General features: G+C 30.1%; 7 protein-coding genes across 7 annotated transcripts; 3 read left to right on the top strand and 4 right to left on the bottom strand.

Annotated features, from left to right (window-relative positions):
* Positions 1-51: 51 nt before the first annotated feature.
* On the bottom strand, positions 52-6975 carry LOC124493013 (uncharacterized). The gene is made up of 15 exons (XM_075731280.1): positions 6840-6975; positions 6588-6773; positions 5099-6508; positions 4169-5013; positions 3943-4090; positions 3832-3873; positions 3705-3767; positions 3582-3650; positions 3417-3506; positions 3238-3356; positions 3068-3182; positions 2926-3008; positions 2767-2865; positions 2677-2701; positions 52-2618 (listed from the first exon to the last, which is right to left on the bottom strand). Exons 3-15 carry the CDS (start codon positions 5718-5720, stop codon positions 2416-2418), a joined length of 2523 nt encoding a protein of 840 aa, XP_075587395.1. The 5' UTR covers positions 5721-6508; positions 6588-6773; positions 6840-6975; the 3' UTR covers positions 52-2415.
* An 816-nt stretch (positions 6976-7791) lies between these two features.
* Positions 7792-9683, top strand: LOC124492353 (E3 ubiquitin-protein ligase MARCHF5). Its single transcript, XM_047055223.2, has 7 exons — positions 7792-8168; positions 8227-8315; positions 8388-8510; positions 8581-8628; positions 8695-8784; positions 8865-9220; positions 9296-9683. The coding sequence occupies exons 1-7, from the start codon at positions 7897-7899 to the stop codon at positions 9413-9415; spliced, it is 1098 nt and encodes a 365-aa protein (XP_046911179.2). The 5' UTR covers positions 7792-7896; the 3' UTR covers positions 9416-9683.
* LOC124492350 (insulin-degrading enzyme) lies at positions 9388-13085 on the bottom strand. The gene is made up of 8 exons (XM_047055217.2): positions 12942-13085; positions 12629-12884; positions 12430-12560; positions 12062-12354; positions 10177-12002; positions 9899-10108; positions 9699-9827; positions 9388-9634 (listed from the first exon to the last, which is right to left on the bottom strand). Exons 1-8 carry the CDS (start codon positions 13019-13021, stop codon positions 9518-9520), a joined length of 3042 nt encoding a protein of 1013 aa, XP_046911173.2. The 5' UTR covers positions 13022-13085; the 3' UTR covers positions 9388-9517.
* A 279-nt stretch (positions 13086-13364) lies between these two features.
* On the top strand, positions 13365-17470 carry LOC124492347 (5-oxoprolinase). Its single transcript, XM_047055215.2, is given in 4 exon segments — positions 13365-13835; positions 13837-14884; positions 14957-17029; positions 17093-17470. Coding segments are annotated over 4 exon segments (3759 nt in total). The 3' UTR covers positions 17260-17470.
* LOC124492351 (cGMP-specific 3',5'-cyclic phosphodiesterase) lies at positions 17218-20766 on the bottom strand. The gene is made up of 17 exons (XM_075731287.1): positions 20460-20766; positions 20055-20402; positions 19878-19999; positions 19714-19815; positions 19567-19656; positions 19341-19505; positions 19231-19289; positions 19105-19174; positions 18997-19044; positions 18652-18912; positions 18328-18582; positions 18147-18256; positions 17994-18081; positions 17830-17930; positions 17516-17770; positions 17416-17458; positions 17218-17353 (listed from the first exon to the last, which is right to left on the bottom strand). The coding sequence occupies exons 1-17, from the start codon at positions 20761-20763 to the stop codon at positions 17252-17254; spliced, it is 2523 nt and encodes an 840-aa protein (XP_075587402.1). The 5' UTR covers positions 20764-20766; the 3' UTR covers positions 17218-17251.
* A 455-nt stretch (positions 20767-21221) lies between these two features.
* LOC124492354 (WD repeat domain 54) lies at positions 21222-22527 on the top strand. The gene is made up of 6 exons (XM_047055224.2): positions 21222-21437; positions 21501-21563; positions 21620-21969; positions 22026-22188; positions 22253-22324; positions 22385-22527. Exons 1-6 carry the CDS (start codon positions 21222-21224, stop codon positions 22517-22519), a joined length of 999 nt encoding a protein of 332 aa, XP_046911180.2. The 3' UTR covers positions 22520-22527.
* Positions 22516-23881, bottom strand: Sil1 (Sil1 nucleotide exchange factor). Its single transcript, XM_047055222.2, has one exon. It carries the CDS (start codon positions 23878-23880, stop codon positions 22579-22581), a length of 1302 nt encoding a protein of 433 aa, XP_046911178.2. The 5' UTR covers position 23881; the 3' UTR covers positions 22516-22578.
* Between the last annotated feature and the right edge of the window lie 44 nt (positions 23882-23925).

Below are 23925 nucleotides of genomic sequence, written 5' to 3'. Positions count from 1 at the left end.
CGATATATATATGACAATCGATTGTTTGCTCTCATCACCATCTGGTGGCAATTTTGGTGATTAATTGAATTATTATTTTTTTTTTTAAATTGAAATTTTGTGTTTTTGAAAAAATGCAACTTGTTGAATAATAATAATTGAAAAGAGAGAAAAAAAAGAAAATTTTACAATTATATCGATTAAAGAAAATATTGAGAAAAAAAGAGAATGGATTGGTAATAATAATAATAATAATAATAGTATAGATTAGCAAAAAAAAAATCGATCCAATTAATAATTGATAAATGACAATAATAATAATATAATGATTGTAGAAAGACAAAAAATATTTTGTTGTAGCTGTTGCACAAATTTCATTTCATGTTTTTTGTTTTCACTGTTGTGATAAGTTTGATTCTCAGGTGGGGAAGAGGGGTTAGTGTGTCAGACGTTGTAAGGTGGTTGTAAGACAGTAGGGGAAGTGGGAAAAACAATGGAGATCTATATATATAGAGATAGCACACACACGCACACATTTGTTGTCTAGTAAAATGAATCAGAATCAGATTCAAACTAAAATTTGGAAGAAGGAAAAAAAAATGAATCATGAATGAAAATAGAAACTGAGTGAGAAGGAGAAAAAAATTTTTTTTCATTAAAAATTTAAATAAAAAATTTTAAAAAAAAATTTGTTTTCATTTTCTTAGTAAAACTTTTTGTAAAATTCATGTAATCAGGGAAATTATAAATGGATGATGATCCACAGAAAACGAAAAAAAAACATTGATGATAAAAATGACACGATTCTCACGGTTTTGTATATTTTTGTGTGTATATGAAGAATCATATTGGTCTGATATTCGTTTGTTTGTTTGTCTGTTTGTTTGTTTGTCTTTGAACTATATATAAAAATTGATTCAAAAAAAAAAATCATACGAAATTGTCGGTTGTTTTGTACTTTGTATCAAGATCAAGAATCAATAAGTGATGATGATTATTAGCATTATTAAAAACAAACTAGAAAAGAGAAAGAGAGAGAGAGAGAAAAAAAGTCTGTCAAATTTTGCTTTTTCATCGATGGAAAAGCAAGAAAAAAAAGTTATGATTATTTTATGACGAAAAATGAGAGAAAAGTGAATGGTTGCTTGTTGGTGTTGGTGGTTGACGGAAGAAAATCAGTCAAAAAATATATCAATTATAGTGGTGTTTGGTGTGGTAGTCACATTAGAATTTTTTTTTATAATAAAATTTGTCCTATATATAAATCTGATGATGATGGTACGAAAAAAATCATTGAAAAGTGAATTCGAAAAAATTGACTAAATCAAAACAATAACAACAACAACAGAAAAAAAAAGAGATTGCACAGAGGTTGTATGGGGTGATTGTCAATTTTGTATCTGACAAGGGATAGAAAAAATGGAAAACAAAATCTGACTAGATACGAGGAAGAAACCAAAAAAAAAAGAAGAAACTGGAACTTGGAATTTTTCATGGTCAAGATGGTCAATATAAAATATCATATTGCTGGATAATAATCAAAAAAAAACGGTGGTTGTAAATAACAATAAATTGAGATGGATAACAACAATAATAAAGACAAAAAAACAAAACAAAAACAAACAATCTGACCATATACTATAATAATATCATTATGTATGAAATATGAAATGAGGAATTGAAATGGAAAAATCAAACACAAAAAAAATCAATCAATCAATCAATAGCTTTCATTAGGTAATAAGTAAATTTATAGGTGTAGTAAATATATAATATAAATAAATATAATTCATTAAAAAGAATGAGAGTAAGAAGAGAGAGAGAGAGAGAAAGAGAAAAAAAATAGTAAAAACTAAATAAATAAATAGATTTTATCAGTATTTTTGTTTGTTTGTTTGTCTGTTTTGTGGATCATCATCATGTAAAATATTTGTGCAAATTATTATGTAGAAAAAAAGAAGAAAAAAAATTGACCAAAATAAACAAGTCAAAGTATAGAGAATGAGATTGAGAAATAAAAATCGAGAGAGAGAGAGAGAGAGAGAGATAAAAGGCGACTAGCATTTTGTTAGAAAATAGAAAAAAAAACCACAATTATAGACAATTAGAGATTAGACAAAAGTAATAAGTAAGTAAGTAACAAAGGAGATCAATCAATCAATCGAGAGCCAAGAAAACAAAAAAGACTAGTAACACGTGTTGTACCAAAAAATTATTGGATGATAAATAATATATATAGATAATAATAAATATTCATCATCAAAATCGGGTGTGTGTGTGTGTTTATGTATGTTCGATGTTTGTTTGTCTGTGTTGTGTATTTTGTGTGAAGGGGAAGAAAAAAAAAAGTTGAAATTCAAACAATATCGAAAAAATTGAACATAACCAAAAAAAAAAAAAAAAAAAATTTCACCACTTTTCTTTTTCTTTCGTTTATTAACACCAACGAAATGGTATTGCCCTAGGTCGATCGGCACCTTCTTTCACTAGTGGTTTATGAAATTCACGACCCGGCCGTGAATGAATTGTAGCCCAACAATTTTCACAATAATATTGAAGACAAGTTATATTGGCGCAAAAATATGGAGCATATTTTCCATTACAACGTGCTCCTTGACATTCATCGCATATTTGATCATCTAAATAAGATCAATATGATTATCAATCAATCAATAATTGAAAAAAGTTAATAATTACCCAATACGTATGGTTTCACTTCAACCTGATAAATATGAAAAAATCAGTGTAAATATAAATATTTAAAATCAAATCATTCAAAACACATACTCTTTTTTCGATATCAGCATGTTGTAATTGAACAAAACGTGCACTGATTGCTGCAATATAACTTTGTTGATTGGAAAATGCTACTCGGCCAGCTCCTTTCTGTAATTTTAAATTTTGTTAAAAATGACAATAATTGCACAAATTTCAAGAAATACAAACAGGATATTTGAGTTCAGGATCAGTATCAATGCCAGCATAACAAACACCACCATAAAGACGATCCATAATCATTGCAAGTTCCACTAAACAAAAATGAAATGAAATCCACATCCAATGGAAATTTTATATTTTAAATAAATACCAGCTTTAAGTGGTCGAGGAACACCACCAACAAACACCGTTTTTCTTGGATCCAAAGGCATTGATGCATCGAGAACATAATCAGCGTCACTTAATCGCCATGGACGAATTTGAACCTAAATCATATATCGGATTAATTGAGAAAAAACCAACAAATAAAATAAGCATTACCGGTTTGTCTTTCATTGTTGGACTTGAAACACAAAGATAAAGTTTATCATCTTCTTGAATGCAGCTATCAATCAACATTTGTACGGAAGATTCGTCCTGAAATAATAGAAACGCATAACCTGTGTGTTGATGTAAACATTTAGATTATTTGTCACATGTGTCAATAAAATTAATTGTACCTTTAGGTGGAAAATATGATTTACTTTCAGCTTTATGTGGCCAATCAACTACTAAATGTCCAAATCTTCGAAAACTGGCAGTGATTTCCTCTGTTTTCATCACAGCCAAGTATAAAGAAATAATTATAATTCTCTATATTACCATTGTGGCTAAAAAAATACTACCTTCATCAATATCAGGTGGTAGACCACCAACAAAAACTTTACGTGAAAATCGTTCATTGGGATCATTATCTAAACGGACAATGGTTATAAAAACGATGAAAACAAAAAATGATCTAGACTTACTTGACATTGGGAAATCATTGAACAATGATTCAGTATCATTTCCAGTGAAAAATGGTGATTTTCCTAATTGAAACAAAGAGAAAATAATTATAAATCAGTGCTGTAAGTTATTGCCATGATGGTTCACCTCTTCTTCGATTAAAACGGCCTTTTAAATGTTTTTTATCATCTAAAAAAATGAAGAAAACAAACAATTATTATCTGATATTGAATCATTCACTACTACAATACTACTAACCTGGTAAATTCGTCTGGCCAACATAATTATTGAAAACATTTTTACTAGCTTCTTGGCTTGATTTCAATACATCACATAGCTGTGGATCCAATGTTGTTGTGTTGCGTGTAAATGAATCAAGTAATGGGGTTTGTTCAAAATTTTTATCCTTTGAAATTATAATTATAAAAAAAATTAAACATCATCATCATTAAATTATGAATCAAAGAAAATATATGCAACATACATGAAAAAATAATCCATTCTCACGAAGATTGGCCGAATCACTTGATGATGAAGTATTATCACTTCCAGCTGAACCTAAATCATAGGTAGTTGTTTGACCACCACCAACAACAACACCAGGTAAACATGTGTTTGGAGGATAATTTTTTGTCGATATCATTCCGGCTGCTGCTTGAGTTTGACGACGAAATTTCATTTGATTCGCTTCATTTAAAAACAATTGATTTTCATTTGGAAAAAATAATTTTTTACTATTACTGCTTGCGGCTGCTGCTGCTGTTGTACTGGCCATTGGATTCTGATTATTGATTGAAAATTGTTGTTGTGGATTACGTTTCTGTTGTTGTTGTTGCTGTAGTTGTTGTTGTTGTTGTTGATTTGAATATAGAACATTAGACCATACATTTGGCGATGATGATGCCGATGGTGATGATGAAACAATATTCGAATTGGTAGTATTTGATGTATTATATATCGTTGATGAAATTGAAGGATAATTCGATGTGAATGCATTCGACCAACAATTCAGACCATTGGATTGTAATGAATTTTGTTGTTGTACTATTCCTTGTTGTGGTGACGATCGTGGCCAATTCAAATTGGATATTGATTTAGGATGTTGTTGAATACTTGCACTACTACTGCTGCTGATACTATTATTATTATTATTATTGTTGTTGTTGTTGTTGTTGTTGTGATTATAAAGACTAGAATTTTGAGATACCGATGATGACAGCAAAGGTCGATGATTCAAAGATGAACCATAATTTTGAATATTCATCGACAATTTTTGTGACATGTTTATTTGGCCAGATTGATTTTGCATTTTTTGAACTAAAGATTGTTCTTTTTTTTATTGTGAGGGTGAGTAGGAAAAAAAGTTAAAAATTTAATTAAATTGTTGAAAAAATTTCTTGAAAAAAAATCTTACCAGAAAATTGTAGCGAATTATCAGCTATAGCAGCAGCATAATGTTGATTATTGAAATTTTCATTCGAATTATTATTATTGGTGTTGGTAGCGGCTACATCCAGACCAGACCAGAATTTATCATTATTCGTTTCATTATTAATATTTAGATTGGAAAACGTTAATGAAATATCATCTTTATCATCATCATTGTTATTATTATTATTATTATTAACGGTGGAACAATTAAGCAATTGTGATTGCCTACTAGAATTAGAATTATTGATAACATCGGAAGATAAAGTAGTATTATTCAATATATTTGAAGTTGATTCTTCAAATGATGATGAAGAATCATTATTATTATGACCAATACTTTGCATATCGACCGTATGATGACCACCGTAGCTATTGAAATGATGATGATGATGATGGTTATTATTATTAGATAGAAAATTCATTAATGATGATGAGGTGGATGATGATTTTCCATTATCAATACAATCAGATTGTTGTTGTTGTTGTTGTTGTAATGATGATCTTCCACTAATCGATATGGTAATATTCTCTTCCGATTGTTGTTTTGTCGATGCATTCTGTTGTTGTTGTTGTTGTAGTTGAATATTCAATTCATCTTCATTCATATCTTTAGATATTTAGATTGTTATTTTGAAGAATAATTTCGTTGATTTATTCAAATTTGTACAAATATTGCGTTTTGTTTTGTTTATTTTAATGAAATTCTTGTTAGTAAAAAAAAAGAATAGGTCACATTGAATTTATCATATTTCGATGTAAAAGATCGAAAATTGGACACACACACACATATACTCATGCACACAAACACAGAGGGAGAGAGAGAGGAAATAAAAATAAAGACTAGAACAATTTTCACTGGGATATATAAATTAAAAAAAAAATTTTTTTTTTTGATGAAAAAAATGATGATGATGATATTGCACTTGAATATTGCACTCGGTTATTATTATTATTATGGGAGAAAACAAGAAAAAAAAATTATCAATTCTCACTTTTTTTTGTACTAAACAATTCTTTTTTTTATTTATTTGCTTGATGATGAGGATCGTCGTTTATTATTATGGATCAAAATCGTATCATTTAGGCTTTATTCTCTTGTCGATGTATATTCCTTCGTTGTCCGTCGTTTCAATTCAACTTTGTTTCATCATCGTTCGAGATGCATAGTAAAAATTCTTCATTTTTTTTCTTCTTCTTCAATCTACGTACTTCTTGAGACTCTATGTATCGATTCGCCAAAACACAAGCGTACTCGGGAGACAGAACCAAAAAAAATAAATTATTCTCTTCTTGACGCAAAATCTTCAGAATCACTGTTATTCATGGCTATAATAATGTTGTTTGAATGAATGAATGAATGGTATGTGTGTGTGCAAACTAAGCCAAAATTTGGCTTGATGGAGCGAAAAGGAAAAGAAGAAAAAAAAACATTTGGAGCATAGGAGCCACGATACTATAACCATCATATATACCATATATACATTGGTGTCATTGAGAACGGTTTTCGATATGGATGATGATAGTGGATAATTGTAATGCTGTTGATGATATAGCGGGCGTTCGCTCATTTTCATTCATTCATCGTAGTCGTTGATTATATATGTGATGATGCCGATCTATGTCATTCGAATGATGTTTTCGGGTTATAATATAGAATGCTATTCAAAAAAAAAAGAAAGAAATATGTGATACAAATTATTCTATATAGGATCATGTAAGCATACCATTGGATTTGATGAACATTGAAGCAGGCGCCATTATTTTTACGTTTTTTTTTCGTCAAAAAAAAAAATATTCGTTCATCATACCAAAGCAATGATGATGAGAATAGCATATTTAACACCACCACCCCCACATCACATCACATAAGATGAGGAAAAACGAAAAAAAAATCTGGTAGCGGCTTTTTATTTGCTATATGATGAGGATGATGATGATTATTACGAAATTCTGTGATATGTGAATCGTGCGCAACATGAAAAATCATTTTTTATTCTTATGAATTTGTCTATTTTTTTGTTGATTTTCTCATTGAATTGAGCATTTCATTGCCGCTATTTTTCTTTTTCATTGACAATATATTGGCTACCAAGAAAAATATTTATACATGAAAACGGTATTGCCCCGAATTCAATGATGATGATAATGATGAATCAATGCGTGTGTGTGTGTGTGTGCGTTTTATCATTGATGATTGAATCAATATTCAATTCAATAAATGTATGACATCATTAACAATTTGAAAAAGGAAGTCAAAAAAAAAAATGAAAATTGTAGAACAAAAACAAAAATTTATTCGAAAAAACGAAAATCATAACCATCGATATTTGCTATCGATGATGAGCAGCAGCAGCAGCAGCACACACGACATTCACATGTTTACAATAAAGCAGTCCATTTCAACCATTGGTCTAATGATGATAATTTTGTTTCTTTTTTCAAATTCTTTTAAATTGGTCTGCTAAGATATAGATAGTTGAAAATAAACGACAACAAATCGTGATATAACGAGAGAGAGAAAGAGAGAGAGAGACAAAAAAACCTTGTCCATCCTATTGTGTGTGTGTATGTAAAAAAAGGTTGAAGACCACTGTATTTGGTTAAACAAGGATTGGCAAGTAAATTAATTGGAAAAAAAAATTTTAGAGTTGGCATTGTGCAATTATTACTTGCAATTGCATTGATGCATCAATTTATCAACAACAACAAAAAAATATACGCTTCACCTTCAATTAATGAAACTTGAAACAAACAAATATTGAATGAAAAAAAAACAACAACATGAACAAAGTTGAAATGAAAATGGCCGATAATCAAACCGAAGTACAGATCGAAGTGATGATCGAAGATGATCATATTTCAATTCCATCCGAATATTTCTTACCAACACCATCATCATCATCAATTGATAGTGATATAAATGAAATAGTCGAGTCATCCACATTGAATTCATTGATGAAAAATAATGTTAATGATGATAATAATAATGATGATGATGAAATAACAACAACGAATAATAATAGTGGTGATAATGGTGAAACCATTAATGAAAGGTATGGAAATATTATTCATCAGAATTTTTTTTTACGAATTTCATTGATAAAATAATAGCCGTCAATGTTGGGTCTGTCTTGCTTCCGATGATGAAGATGATGAAAAAGATACCGAATGGATTCATCCTTGCCGTTGTAATGGCACAGGTAAGGCCGTACTTTGTTTTGTTTTGTTTTGTTTTTTTTTTTTTGACTTTCTGAATTTTCAATTTAATCCAGCCAAATGGGTTCACCAGAATTGTCTTCAACAATGGATCGATGAAAAACAGAAATATAATTCATCGTTAAATGTTTCCTGTACACAATGTAATACAGAATATTTGATTGTTTTTCCACAACATGGTAAAATTTTTTTTTGTTTTGTTTTGTTTTGCCTCATTCTAATTGAATTTTTTTCATGCAAAAAAAACAGGAAAACTATTCTATACAATCGAATTATGTGATAGAATTTTATATTCAGGTATGTCAAACATTCGATTTGATGTGATTTTTTTTTGATAATTATTTTTAATTCAAAACTATTTAGCATCTCCACTGGCTGCAATTACCTGTATAGTTGGATCAATCTATTGGAGTGCCGTTTGTTATGGTGCTTTTACTATTATGCAAGTTTTAGGTATGAAAAACGAAATATGAAAACCGAATTTGATTAATAATCATCATTTATCATTTAATTTATGATAATGATAAAAATAGGAAAAGAAAATGGTAAAATTGTAATCGAACAGTCTGATCCATTGGTTTTGTTAGTAGGATTACCATCCATTCCATTAGCATTGTTATTATCGAAACTGATTCGTTGGGAAGATCAAATACTGAAATTGTGGATACAAAACAAATGCCGTTTACCATTATTAGGCTATATAATGGGAAAACCGGCAGAAAAATCCCGGGAATATGCTGAACAGACAATTTTTGCACGTGATTCAATGTCTGATCCAATATCGATTTGTCGTAATTTTTGCGGTGCATTAATTCTACCAACAGCAGCCACATTTATTGGTGGCATTTTTTTCGATAACATTAAATCGAATTTTAGTCGAGCAATTCTGGTAAATCATTTTTTCATTTAATCATCATATAACCGTAATGCTAATTTATTCGTTTTGTTTTGTTTTTTTCAACAGGGAGGATTGACATTTGTTTTGGCCAAAGGTTTCATTAAAATTTTACTAAGACAAAATCAATATATAAGGCAAACGCATAGAAAAATCCTGAATTTTGATAATAAATCTGAAACAGAATAATCTTTTATTTTTGAATAATCAGTGAAAAAAAACCTATATTTTGTTTTGTATTTAAAAAAATGAAGATAAAAGTTTTGTTGTAACATGTATGCTCATTATTATCTATTCTTGTACTAAAAATGTTGTTGTTGTTGTCGTTGTTGATGTTTTCGGTTTAGGTAATGGATAAAGTGATTTATATTTTGTAAACTCTTCAACATTTTTAATCAATATAGATTCCTATAAATTGAACAAAATAAATAAATAACAGAGACATTTTTAATTATTATTTGTTTTGTCTTACCTTTTTCGGCGGTGCTGGCAACAGATCCGAATCATTAATTGGTGGTAATGTTTTATTCGCTTCTGAATCTGATTTAATGATTTGTATCATAATCTTTTTCCGTTCCGGTGATTCAATGGCAAAATGTTTCTGTGTAATGCAAATGAAAAAAAAATAATTTGAATCGAATGAAATGAGTTTGACATTATTTACAAACTTACAATAAAGAATGATGAGATATCTTCACGATTCAATTCTTTTACGTTGTCGACATATTTTTTATTTTTCTCAAAACGATATTGTTCTTTCGAAATCTCTCCCCATAATTCGGCCGAATAATCATGTAAACGTTTTTTCTTCTTCAACAATCTAGTAATCAATGATTGTTTTTCCGTGTTGAATTCATCTTCACTCATTTGAGTGAAATGTTTCTAATGAAATCAAATCAAATAAAAAAAACACATTAATTAATTGATTTTTAAAATTAACATCCAATTACCTTTGCCCAATCGATAAAAGCTTCGATTCGATCCTCAAGATAAGAGACATTATAATCTGATTGGATTACAAAAATCAATCCATAAACACCGCTAAATTCTCTCAGTTTCGTATAGACAACATAGCCTAATTGTTCTTTTGTTCGTAGATAATCGAAACATGGATCACTCAATATTTGTTCAATAAGCAAAAGTTTCGAGATATCATTAATATTATCGAATGAAACTTGATAATAAATGCTGATTGCTTTCGGTTTTTGAATATCGTTGATTACCTCATATGAATATGAACAGCCTGGTTCCAAAACAATTTCTCTAGGTATTGCTTGATGATATTTATGCAATGGCACCGAACGATTCGGAACGATGACATTGTTCTGAATGAAATCCATTATTTCCGATACCTGTCCTTTATCAATATTTCCATGAAAAAAAGCTTCCAATAAAAAATTCGTAAAAAATGCCTGCATAAGATTATTAATTGAACTAATCTCCATTCGATCCAATGCTTCAATAAGATGATCATATGACCAGAAAAGTTCACTAGTCACTGATTTCAAATAATAACTAGTCAAATAATAAAGTGGTTGTGTTTTATAGTTTCGTAGATTTCTTGCATATTTCTCTTTCAATATCTCAAATCGTTGTTCCGTTGGTTTGAATTGAATCAATTTTTCAAAAATTCTTCGAAGAAAAACATTCATCTTGTGATTATAGCCAAAAAATTCCATATCAAATCCATTAACAGTGCTGCGTATGTTGAATGAAAGTCCGGCCAATTCAGCATCGTACAAGAATTCAGTCAAATCATCTTTGAACAACATTGCAAACAATGAATTGATATTCACATTGTATGGATTTGAATAAACAATTGGATTAATCAATTTAAAGGCGTAAAATACTTTCGGTTTAACATATGTCTGGTCATGAAGATGCCAAACACGAAAATATTCATTACTATTCAATAATTTCGGCACATTTGTATTTGGTTCATTGCATTTGATTATATTGAAATCGGTTGGTATGAATTCATTTGGTTCAGGAAATTTAAGATTTTCATTTCGGCTAGGATTTTTCAATTTTTCAATCAAATCTTTTCCCATGTCAATGATTTTATAATCGGTACCATAATATTTTTCTTTACGATCAGTTTGTCCTTCAAAACTTTTACTTGAAATTGCAATAATACAATTTTCTGGTTTCAAATAATCAATATGTTCGGTGATCAAATCCGGTTTGAATTGATCAATCAAATAATTTGCAGATAGTACATCTTCAATTGGATAATAATGCATATCTGATGATATTTTGGCCACATAATCGATTGGATTACATTTTTCCATAAAATGAAATTTAATATAATTCAATCCTTTATTCTCTTCAAATATGTACTGTTTAGGGCCATTTTCTTTAAGCATGTTGATATATTGAAAAATCAATATGATTACATCATCGATACGATTCATAGCATCTTCGGTTAGATCAACATTAATGTGAAAGAAACCAAAACCTTCGTTACAATTAAAATAGCTCAACAATGCCGAAGATAAACCAAGTCTTTTCAGTTCCGAAAGAAGACTACCTTTACTTTCATGGCCAATCAAATGCGATAGATACATTCCAGGTGATGATTTATAATGTTTTATTTCATCAGGATATGTGAAAACTAATTCCAGTGTCCGTTTTTCTTTGATCGGTACCAAATATACTTGTTTCATAAGACTATCTGCTCCGTACGGATGAATAGTCCAATTCGGTGATTTGATATTTTTATTCTTTATCGATGTAAACAAATTGCTCACCATTTCAGTCAATTCTTCAGCAGTTTCTGTGTGGAGAGTGTATTCAAAGTGTTAAAAAAACAGATGAAAAAATTTTATCATTTACCTTTTCCATAGACACAAAGGCACATTGTGTTTGCTGAATACCATTGTTCATAAAATTTAAACAATTCATCTCTAATATTGATACCAGAAGAATTTGGTAAATCTCTCAACGTTTCATAATTACCAATATTGAATTTATAAAAATCATGTTTAGGTGATCCTAATGATTTTTTAATTTGTAATGAACGCCAACTATCGCTTTTAATATTTTTCTCAAATTCACTATTGACAGCTTCAAGTTCACGATTCACCGAGCTTTCAAGCATTAATGGTTCAATGAAAAATTGAGCAAATCTTGATATTGAAAGAGGAAAAAAAATGGGAAATTTGAAACCGAATGGCAATAAAAAAAATTCTCATCTCACTTACCGATCTAAAGAAGGAGCTAGATATTCAGGAGCAATATCGAAAAAGAAATTCGTTATACCATCAGCAGTGTAAGCATTGGAATTTCCACCATGTTGTGATAAAAATTTACTATATTCATTTTCATTTGGATACTACGAACAATGTAAAACAAATAATTTTTCATCAATCGATTGTAAATTATTTGAAATAGTAAACGAACCTTTTTAGTGCCCATAAAAAGCATATGTTCTAAAAAATGAGCCAATCCTTGAATTTCCCATGGATCCGACATGGAACCAACATTAACACTGAGTGAAGCAGCTGAAATATCGGTTTCAGGATCCGATATTAGCAACACTTTTAAATCATTTGTTAATTTTAATCCTAAATATTTTCTTTTATCTTCATTAGGTTTAACAATATTTTCAAATCGTTGTTGAATTGTTTTTGTTGCCATTTTTCCTATTGAAATTGGTCTATATTGGACAAGAATTAATTAAATTAGCCAGAAAATTTTAACAAAATGATTTTACCTTGCAGAAAATGTCAACGACAATCTATGGATATTTTTTAAAACAGAAGCTACACCTAAACAATGACGTATGGAAATCATTTAACAATTAAATATATGTAAAGCTTAAAAGCTTATGATGATGACCGCTGGGTTGGCTGCATGTTTTTTTTTCTTATTTTCTGGGGAAATACCATTCAAAAAGATTGTCGAATTTCCTAGAAATTTTCTTCGAGATTCGATTTTGAAAAGTTGAACACCGAGTACAAAAAGCGATAAGATTAAAAGAAGAAAAAAATTATCACCAGACAAACACCAACCACCTTCAAATAAATGTCAAACTAAGTATTCGAAATCGAATAAATCCTATCAAGTCTAAATCATAATTTATATTTTGTTTTTCTTATAATATAGAATTGTGATTAATTTAAAAAGAACAAAAAAAATGTTTCGTATAGCTATCGATCGTGGTGGTACATTTACCGATGTTTTTGCCATCGGTCCAGATAAACGAATTGTTACATTGAAATTATTGAGCTCAAATCCTAGTCAATATAGAGACGCTCCATTTGAAGCAATCAAACGAATCTTGAAACAATACAACAATCAATCCGTCGACCAACATGATAATATCGATTCGATTCGTATGGGAACCACAGTGGCCACAAATGCTTTACTCGAACATAAAGGTGAAAGAGTAGCCATTGTTTTGACGAAAGGATTTCGTGATATATTCCAAATTGGCTATCAAAATCGTGAAAATATTTTCGAACTTGATCTTGCTGATCCATTTCTTCTCTATGAAAAAGTTGTCGAAGTAGATGAAAGAATCATAATGTTCAATGAACAATGTGAGATTACCCGAAATAATATGCCTTTTGTGGATGCTATTACTGGTGAAAAAATCGGTATATTGAAAACGTGTTTGTTTGGATGATGTCCGGCGAGATTTGAAACAAATCTATGAATCTGGAATTCGAAGTTTAGCAATAGCTTTTGTACATTCATATTTATATCCAGAACATGAATTGATTGTTGAAAAGATTGCCAAAGAAATTGGCTTCACTCATGTATCGTTGTCACATAGAATCATGAAAATGATACGATATGTACCAAGAGGAATGACTTCAATTACCGATGCCTATCTCACACCTCATATCCAGGCTTACATTGACAGTTTCATGGCCAATTTCGAAGGAAATTTTGATCAGAAAAAATTATTATTCATGCAATCCGATGGTGGCTTGACTAATGTATCGAATTTCAGTGGTTGTCGATCAATATTAAGTGGTCCGGCTGGAGGTGTGGTTGGTTATGCACTGACAACCGTTAACGATATCGGCATAGAGAAACCGATCATTGGATTCGATATGGGTGGAACATCAACAGATGTCAGCCGTTATAATGGGAAATTGGAACATAAATTTGAATCGAAAATTGCCGATGTCATTATTCAATATCCACAGTTAGATATTCACACTGTAGCAGCTGGTGGAGGTTCACGTCTATATTTCCGTAATGGATTATTCGTGGTTGGTCCAGAAAGCTCGGGATCTTATCCAGGACCCATTTGCTATCGAAACAATGGTTATCTATCGGTTACCGATGCCAATCTCTGTCTTGGAAGATTGTTACCGGATCATTTTCCTAAAATTTTTGGACCAGACAAAAATCAAGGATTAGACATTGAAGCCGTGGTCAAAGAATTCACGAATTTATCCACCAAAGTCAATGAATTTTGCCGAAACAATGGCCGTAAAGAAATGACAATCGAAGATATTGCATTAGGTTTCATTATGGTCGCAAATGAAACAATGTGCCGTCCAATTCGTTCAATCACACAGGGTAAAGGATATGATATAAAAAATCATGTTTTAACCTGTTTTGGTGGTGCTGGTGGACAACATGCTTGTGCAATAGCTCGATCTCTTGGAATTGAAAAGATATTTATTCACAAATACTCTGGTATGTATGCTCTTTATGAATCCTTCCGTTGTTTTAAAATCCAATTTTTCATTTACAAACAAAAAAAAACAGGAATTCTATCAGCATATGGTATAGCATTGGCCGATATCGTTCATGAAGAAACAATGCCTTGTTCAATGGAATATCAATCATCAAATTTGGAAAAAATTAATTCCATAATATTAAAATTGACAAAAAAATGTGAAAATGTTCTCACGGAAAAAGGTTTCAATCAACAACATATACGATATGAAGTGTATCTCAATTTGAGATATGAAAAAACTGATTTTTCTTTAATGGTCACTAGTAAAGATGACAAAAACAAAATAGTCTTATGTACTGAAGACAATTTTCGTGATGCATTTATTGAACAATATGAACGAGAATTTGGTTTTGTTATTCCAAATCGATTGATATTGATTGATGATATTCGTATCCGTTCAATTGGATTTATTGATGAAACATATTTGCCCATTAAACAGGATCAGAAAATGATAAAAGAATTACCGAAGCCAGTTACAATAACAAAATGTTATTTTGAAAATATCGGCTATCAAGATACACCGATTTATCGTTTTGATGATCTCAAATACGGTAATTGCATCAATGGACCGGCCATTATAATTGAATCAAATAGTACAATTCTTATTGAACCATTATGTGATGCTCAAGTTACGAAACAAAATAATATTCTTATCAATGTAAAAACCGATTCATCACTTTCATTGACAACAGAGCTTGATCCGATTTATCTAAGTTTATTTTCCCATATCTTTATGGGAATAGCCGAACAAATGGGTTCGGCTTTGAAACATACTGCCATTTCTACGAATATCAAAGAACGGTTGGATTTTTCTTGTGCAATATTCAGTGCAAAAGGTTATCTAGTTTCAAATGCTCCACATATACCTGTTCATCTTGGTTCTATGGGTAAAGTTGTGGAATATTTGTATGAAAATATTGAAGATATGAATCCAGGAGATGTTTACCTCACCAATCATCCATCTGAAGGTGGCACACATTTACCCGATTTAACGGTGGTCACTCCAGTATTTCATAATGAAACGAAACCGTTATTTTTTCTAGCAAGTCGAGGTCATCATGCTGATATCGGAGGTCTAACACCCGGTTCAATGCCATCGAATTCTACACACTTGACTGAAGAAGGAGCACAATTTAAATCATTCAAATTGGTTTCAAAAAACATCTTTCAAGAAGAGGCACTAATTGCTCAGCTAATGAAACCTAAAGAATTTCCTGGTTGTAGTGGAACTCGAGCATTGAATGATAATATAAGCGATTTGAAAGCTCAAATAGCTGCCAATAACAAAGGATTGAAATTGGTTAATGAATTGATCGATATGTATGGGTTGAAAGTGGTATTGGCTTATATGCATCATATACAACAGAATGCTGAATTAGAAGTAAGAGATTTAATGAAAAAAATTGCTATCGAAAAAAATACAAATGTACTCATTGCCAACGATATGATGGATGATGGTTCGATTATTGAATTAAAAATTAAAATCAACTCGAAAACCGGTGAAAGTATTTTCGATTTCACTGGAACCAGTCAACAAGTACATGGAAATTGGAATGCTCCCGAATCAATTACATATTCGGCTGTTATTTATTGTTTGCGATGTATGATTGGTCATAATATACCATTGAATCATGGAATCTTATCGGCAATCAAGATTATCTTTCCAAAACATTCGCTAATATCTCCGGGCTTAGATTCAGCTGTAGTTGGTGGTAATGTATTGACTTCCCAAAGAATAACAGATGTTATTTTCAAAGCTTTCGATGTTTGTGCCGCATCACAAGGATGTATGAACAATATAACATTTGGTGATTCGAATATCTCTTATTATGAAACAGTTGCCGGTGGTGCAGGTGCTACGGCTAATTGTGTGGGAAGAAGTGGTGTCCATTCTCATATGACCAATACAAGAATGACTGATGTAGAAATTCTTGAAAAACGTTATCCAGTAATTTTGAAAACATTTACTATCAATTATAATACTGGAGGAACAGGTTTGAATTCGGGTGGAAATGGAATTATTCGTGAACTTTTGTTTCGAAAAAAATTAACACTTTCCGTGCTGACTGAACGACGAGTTTTTAGTCCATATGGAATCAAAGGTAAATTTTAATAAATCGAAATTTTCAGCAATATTAGTGATTTTTTGTTTGAAAATTTTTCAGGTGGCAAAAATGGCAAACGTGGTAAAAATTTACTCCAAAAACGCGATGGAACTATCGTCAATTTGGGCGCTAAAAATACTATCAAAGTGAATGAAGGAGATGTGTTTCATTTAGAAACTCCAGGTGGTGGCGGATTTGGTGATTGCTCAACAATTTCATCTAATTGATGCCATTTTCATTCATCAATTCTTGCCACATTTTACGATTAGCTAGGCAACCATCATAAAGTGGTTTCAATCTCGGACGGAATTCTGATAAAATCTAAAGAGAAATTTCATTTTTTTGTCCAAAGTTTTCAGATAAAACAATTGAATAAAACTAACTTGATATAGTGGAAGACAGATATTGTCGATGAAACCAACTTGTCTGCAAAATAAACTGATGAATTAGTTCAATTAATTAAAATTGTGCAAAAAATATTACCCTTGTGGTAAATTGGCTTTCTGTTTACGATCCATTATGGGTAATGGATTTAGATTTAGACGAGTTTCAAGATCACCTTGTAGATAGAATTCATCGGCAACAAGACTAGCGATTCGTTTTTGAATAGGCCACGGTTTACAGATGGCTGACAAGTCACAAGCTGTCATAAGCATATCACGTAAAAGTTCTTTATTTTTCAAATCATTCAAATCCATTTTGGCTGATTGAATAAGATCGGCAAATTTTTTGTTTTTCCTACAATTTAATATGAATAAGGATTAATTGTTTTTTGACCATCACCACAACTCAATTACCGAATATATTCAGCCAAATCAGTGGATAATATGCATTGTTCTATTATTTTGATAATTTCTTCTCGATCAGTGCTGCTGACGTTTTCCAAAATATTATTACCCTTTTGGATAATAAAAAAAAAAGAAATTCATTAGAAAAACCAAACAATGTTTTCTGTTCATACCTCTAAATTTAAAATCAACATTGTACAATTGAAATGATGATTTTCCATATAACTAGTGCTATAAATTTTTGTCAATGGATGACTTGTTCTACGAAATAAAAAAAAAATTTAAAATTAATAACTAAAAAAAAAAAAATTTTATCTATGCCTTACTTTGCTTGAAATGAATTATTCAAACCACGATGATCCAGATCATGACAAATTGAAGCAACAATCAATGCAAATCGTTCTTTTTGGTTGAGAATTTCTTTCAATTTGCATTTCTATCATTATGAATTTTGGAAATTTTTCCTGTAAATAAAAATCCTTCTGTACTTGGCAAAAAAAAAATTACCTCAATGATGACAAACATTGTTTGTGCCACATTCAATGCATGACGCCAATTATGATAGATGACGCGACGATAATTTTTTCTTACAGTCAATATCCATCGGCAAAGTACTTTATAAGATATTTTGAATGTTTCCAAAAAATTTAATTCCATAAAAATTCGAATAAATGCAGCAACGGTTTCATCATCATTCATTTCGATATCATCAAAATCAAAACTATCCAAATGATAAACATTTACCAATGGAATTTTATTATTCTGGAGATTAAAAATGTAAATTATTATTTTCGAATCACATAAATAAACAATGCACACACACACACATACCATGAATAATGTGGCCTCTTCTTCATTGGCCGATGCATGATAGGCTAATATTTCCAATGAAATTTGTTGTTGTGCATTCAATTTGATTGCCTCCTCATAAATTAAACAACTTTGTAAACCTAAACCACAAAATATGGAAAATGCTTCGATAACACCAGTTTCAGCATCAGTGAATACTTTTGATTCTGTTTTGATCAATTGAGCTATGCCTAAAAGTTTGTTTTCATTGTTGAAAATCGGTACCGATAAGATGGAGAGATTCTGTTTTCCAGAGAAAAATAAACGATAGTCCGGTTTTTTTTAAAAAAAAAGTTTTCGCTTGAAACCTATAAAAACTATATTTACACTGTCAACCACTGGTTCCAATAATAATAATTCATCAGAATTCAAAGTCTATTGAATTGATTGGATTAAAATGAATAAAAAGAATGGAATAAATGGAATAAAACATACTTTTCTATTAACAGCTGCCTGTTGAGCGTAATATGATGGAACATCCGATCCGTTGTCATTTTCTTCAATTCTATTCAGAAAAAAAAATTTTTGATTAAAATTGATAAAATGAATTTTTTCACATACCTAATCAATTCGACTTGATTAGTATCACTATCCAATTCAAAAATGGCTTCAAACATATTCTAATTGAAAAATTTTAATTAGTTTTTTTCATTTTTTAAATCCATATTCACCTTTATTTCATTATTATGATCGTCCGAGATTTGTTGCCTAGACATGATATAGACACGACATTTATCTATATCAAGAAGTGTTTTGGTTTTTTCTATAATTTTCTTGACCATTGTTTCTAAATTGGTTGTATCTTCGAATATAACTTTTGCAATGTTCAACAATAGCTTAATTGAAAAAAGAAAGAGAAGATATATAAATTTACAATGAAATTTTACATTTCATTACCTGATAACGTTTGTATTCAAGAATTGATAGCTGAAAAAGTTGTGCATTCTGTATGCTAAATCCACAAAATGTCAGATATTTTCGAAAAATCTGCAAAAAACGAATCATAAAATAAAATGAAATCAATACACAGACAGTGAACTTTACCTTTTCATCATTTTCAGTAAAACAAGATTCATCGGAAAGTTTATTGACACATTCTGCAACACCAATTACATCACCACTTGAATTGACAATTGGTTGACAGATCTAGATTAGGTAAATGTGAAACATTGTAAATTTATAACATTGTCATTTCACAATTGATTTACCAAAGATTTTGTATGATAACCAGTTCGAATATCAATTTCTTTATGAAAACGTGAATCTTGATAGACATTCTTAATGTTGACACTTTCCTTTGTCTTTGCAACATGTCCAACGATTCCAGTTCCTATTGAGAACAGAAAAAAATTAGACGTGGAGTAAATCAAATTTCAAATTCATACCAAATGGAATAGGTGGGACTTTTGGACGACCACCACTGTTGTTATTATTATTATTATAATTATTATTGTCAGAAACAACCAAGGCGTCTTGTAGTTGAGAATCAGGTGTGACATCAAATAATTTTGCAACCAAATAACGATTTTTACGATTTCCTTTAGCCAGAAACAATGATGCACGATCACAATTGATCAATACGGAAACATTTGTCAATATTTTATGACATAAAATATCCACATCCAATTCATTGATGATATCAATAATTAATTCCACCAAAAGTTGTTCTTCCGATAATCCAACAAGTTTTCGTCGTTTTTCACTTGTTGTTACACGAATTTTTTCCGAATTAGCTGCAAAAAAAACAACAGAACATTTATACAATGGTTTGGAATGGAATTGAAAATCACCTGATTTTCGAAAATTTCTATCCAAAATATTATCAAGTAATTCTTTTGTGATTGAATTTTGATCTTGTTGTTCACTTGTGTTCGATGTTGATAATTGATTCGAAAGAATTGATAAATTTTTCATAAGCCATCGATTACCATTATTTGTTTGTTCATCTTTTTCGGAAATATTGCTGGATTTTTTTCGACAATTGAACCATTCACGAATAATGTCACCGTTAGCATTTTCAATAAACCAATCACGGCTAAAATTGTAATTTTCATTCAAATATTTTCGAACTTGATTTTCATCAATATTGGTCATTGTGTTTCAATTCATGGATAGAATTTATTGAAATCGAAATATAAAATGTCACTTGAATCGAACATTCATTCTTCATGGCTATCTATTAAGTTGGTTGACAACAACGACAACAAAATCCAAAAATAGTAAAAACATTAACGATTAATGATTTCTTTTCTTCAATTGGATATTAACGTGATAATCATTAATTTGAAATATATAGTTTATTTTATTTATTGTCGTTATAATTATCGAAAACCATGAACTAAATCATTAAATTGAATTGAACAATTCTTCGTTTGATGCGTGCACTACTACCTAGTGGAATATTACTTGGTTACTTTGGAAACCATTTGGTGTGCATTTGGAACAACAAAAACATTTTTTTTCATTATTATCATCATCATAATTCATTGGTTCAAACGGTGATTATAAAATCAATCAATCAATCAATCAATCAATATTGATTTGAAGAAAAAATGTATTCTCAATTGAATCCAATCATAATACGATTAACAACATCTGCTTGTTTCGATAATTTGTCCATTGAATCAAGTAAAGATGATAAAAACACCAAATTAGCCGTACATGATGATCGAAAAATGTCCGTAATTTCGATTGATAATGGTGCAAACGTTATTGAATCATCAATGATTGATTTATCGAATAATGGTAAATTCAATACACTTCAGATGGTTAGTTAGCGATTGAAATTGATTTTTATTATTGAAATTGTAGATTAATTTATTTTTAAATAGATTCGATTGTTAAGATTACAGGATAAAATTTATTTGATTTCATTATCATCGAAAACATTAAAGGTTAGTTTATCGAAAAATTGATTGATTATTGATGAACGATTTTTCTCTTCATCAAGATTTATTCGACAGATTCAGGCTGTACATTGTTGTTTGATCATAATATTAACGATGTGGATACAAAAGATTTGCTGGCAATCAATTCAATAGAAAGGATAAGCAAAGATGTTTTCTGTTTTGTAACACAGAATCGAATACGAATGTTTGCAATCAACAGCAGCAATTGTTTTGTTGAAAAAGAATTTCATCAAGATTTAAAATCCAGTACTACATCTCAGATTGATAAATTCATTTCGATTGGTCAATCGCAATTTGCTTTATTTGAAAATTTAGCAAAAATTACAATTTGGAAATTGAATGAAAAAAATTTGTCATTAACAAGAATCACTGCATTCAATATTCATCCCAAGTATGTTTTTTTTTCTGTTTTCACTGTTTATACATTTCGTTTGTTGACAATTGTAGCACAAAATTGACTTGTATTCAAGTTTATAAAAATCTTTTGCTAATCGGCACCGTTTCTGGTCAGATACAAATCGTTAATATCAAAGATGGCCAATTACTTGGAGAAATTCAGGCACATATCAAATGTGTGACAAGTATGGATGTCGCCACAAACATTGGTTATGTATGTATCGATTGTTTGATCAATCATCAATCATCTGATTTATCTTTTGTTGTTTTATTTACAGCTGATTTCAGGTTCTGAAGATAGTTATGCCCGATTATTTCGTTTGGAACAAATCAATGAAAATGAATTTAGAGTAAGTTATAATGGCTGATATTTGTTTGGATAAAATAAATAATCATTTGATGATTAACAGGCTGAATTTCTTCAACAATTTATTGCTCCAAATGAAATGATTTTTGGCACGAAATTCTTGAATCCAAATGGTTCATTTTTAGCAATTTCGACATTCGAATCGAATCAGATAAAAATTTTCAAAATAAGCAATTGAATAATAATCATATTTAATTATTTGAATTAGAAAAATATCACAAAACAAATCACATAATATCATAATTCATCTTTTAATGTTAATGATTTCAATAAATTTTCCATTGTTTCAATAATGAATTCATTGTTGGAAAAATTTGATTTATCTAAAATTTTCACGAATGAATTTCGATCATATGAATTGAATTCATTTCGACATCGTGGAATCAAACCTTGAATCGATTCGAGAAGTAAAATAACATCTGATTTTTCTATCAAAGCATCATCGGCCAAAAGATGAACAATATCATGACAAATCTGTGAATCAATATAATCGTCATATTTGATGGTTTCATAAAAAGCTGATTCTTTCGGATTTGGATTTTCAATTTCTTCACTTAAATCGCAAAGAAATGCCGATATTTTAACAGCAATACGTTGATCAATGTTGAATAATTTTTTCAATAATTGTTTGCCATCATTTTTGTGGAAAAATTTGCTCTGTTCGGATGGAAAATTACGTAGATATGTGGATATAACGAAAAAACATTTTCTAGCCACATCTAAATTGTCGACATTTTCTAAAAATGAGATTATATTCGTAAGAAATTCTTGTTGTTTTGACAACGCCATCTTCACATACATGTTACCCTGTATGGCTGCACCGAAAACGGCAAGAATTTCAATCTTTAATTGATTAAAATCTGTCCGATTTAAATCTTTCATCAAAATGATGAAACCATCGGTATCATAGAAATCTTTAGCCACATTGATTGTATGCACCAAATATTCAATGTCGATTAACAGGGATATTTTTTCATCCAAATTCGTCGTTTGATTGTATCGTGACAATAAAGATTTGAGAATTTCACTTTCAGATTCGATACTTTCAGCGCTGATATTTCTTACAGTCTTGAATTTAATTGTTTTTCCATCAGAATCTTGTTTCTTCTCAATCTGTAATTTGTTAATATCTCTTAGGAATCGATCTTCATCATTGGTCATTAATTTAATCTTTTCTTTCGAAGATTTTGTTGCAATCTGATATTTGGTTGTTATCTGTGAATTTATGTCCACTTCATCGGCATTGTTATCATCTAAAATTTTAGCCTCTTTTCGACCGGTTTCCAAATTTATACGAACATGTAGTCCTTTGGGCAGAATTTCATCACCAATTTCTCGCCATTCATTTGTTGCATGGAACAATTTTATCGGCGGTTTATCCGATGATGATGAAACGTTTTGATTTTCCACAATTTCAGAAACATTTTCATTGATTTTAATTAATGATGATGATTGATTCTGGGAGCCATAAACGTGTGGATAAAATGAAAAACAAAATAAACATAAATCAGTAATAATAATGAAAATGATGGAATGCATCTTTTCCACAAAAAATAACAAACAAACAAAATGTTTTCATTGAAA

Source organism: Dermatophagoides farinae, chromosome 1 (genome assembly GCF_024713945.1).
Source record: "Dermatophagoides farinae isolate YC_2012a chromosome 1, ASM2471394v1, whole genome shotgun sequence".
NCBI classification, from domain to species: domain Eukaryota; kingdom Metazoa; phylum Arthropoda; class Arachnida; order Sarcoptiformes; family Pyroglyphidae; genus Dermatophagoides; species Dermatophagoides farinae.
The sequence above is the reverse complement of the archived record's forward strand: the minus strand, read 5'-3'. Positions and strand labels throughout refer to the sequence as shown.

Excerpts from the sequence above, each read along its gene's own strand:
- LOC124493013 (XM_075731280.1), bottom strand. The coding sequence starts at position 5,720 with ATGAATGAAGATGAATTGAATATTCAACTACAACAACAACAACAACAG. Across the intron at positions 3,651-3,704 it reads CAATGATTTCCCAATGTCAA|ATAATGATCCCAATGAACGA; the intron begins GTAAGTCTAGAT and ends TTGTCCGTTTAG. Across the intron at positions 3,009-3,067 it reads TCCTCGACCACTTAAAGCTG|TGGAACTTGCAATGATTATG; the intron begins GTATTTATTTAA and ends ATTTTTGTTTAG.
- LOC124492353 (XM_047055223.2), top strand. The coding sequence starts at position 7,897 with ATGAACAAAGTTGAAATGAAAATGGCCGATAATCAAACCGAAGTACAG. Across the intron at positions 8,511-8,580 it reads GATTGTTTTTCCACAACATG|GAAAACTATTCTATACAATC; the intron begins GTAAAATTTTTT and ends CAAAAAAAACAG. Across the intron at positions 9,221-9,295 it reads ATTTTAGTCGAGCAATTCTG|GGAGGATTGACATTTGTTTT; the intron begins GTAAATCATTTT and ends TTTTTTCAACAG.
- LOC124492350 (XM_047055217.2), bottom strand. The coding sequence starts at position 13,021 with ATGATTTCCATACGTCATTGTTTAGGTGTAGCTTCTGTTTTAAAAAAT. Across the intron at positions 12,003-12,061 it reads CCTTTGTGTCTATGGAAAAG|AAACTGCTGAAGAATTGACT; the intron begins GTAAATGATAAA and ends CTCTCCACACAG. Across the intron at positions 9,635-9,698 it reads TGCCAGCACCGCCGAAAAAG|GAATCTATATTGATTAAAAA; the intron begins GTAAGACAAAAC and ends TTCAATTTATAG.
- LOC124492351 (XM_075731287.1), bottom strand. The coding sequence starts at position 20,763 with ATGACCAATATTGATGAAAATCAAGTTCGAAAATATTTGAATGAAAAT. Across the intron at positions 18,082-18,146 it reads AATAATTCATTTCAAGCAAA|AACAAGTCATCCATTGACAA; the intron begins GTAAGGCATAGA and ends TTTATTTCGTAG. Across the intron at positions 17,771-17,829 it reads GATTTGGCTGAATATATTCG|GAAAAACAAAAAATTTGCCG; the intron begins GTAATTGAGTTG and ends ATTAAATTGTAG.
- LOC124492354 (XM_047055224.2), top strand. The coding sequence starts at position 21,222 with ATGTATTCTCAATTGAATCCAATCATAATACGATTAACAACATCTGCT. Across the intron at positions 21,970-22,025 it reads GCATTCAATATTCATCCCAA|CACAAAATTGACTTGTATTC; the intron begins GTATGTTTTTTT and ends TGACAATTGTAG. Across the intron at positions 22,325-22,384 it reads TCAATGAAAATGAATTTAGA|GCTGAATTTCTTCAACAATT; the intron begins GTAAGTTATAAT and ends GATGATTAACAG.
- Sil1 (XM_047055222.2), bottom strand. The coding sequence starts at position 23,880 with ATGCATTCCATCATTTTCATTATTATTACTGATTTATGTTTATTTTGT.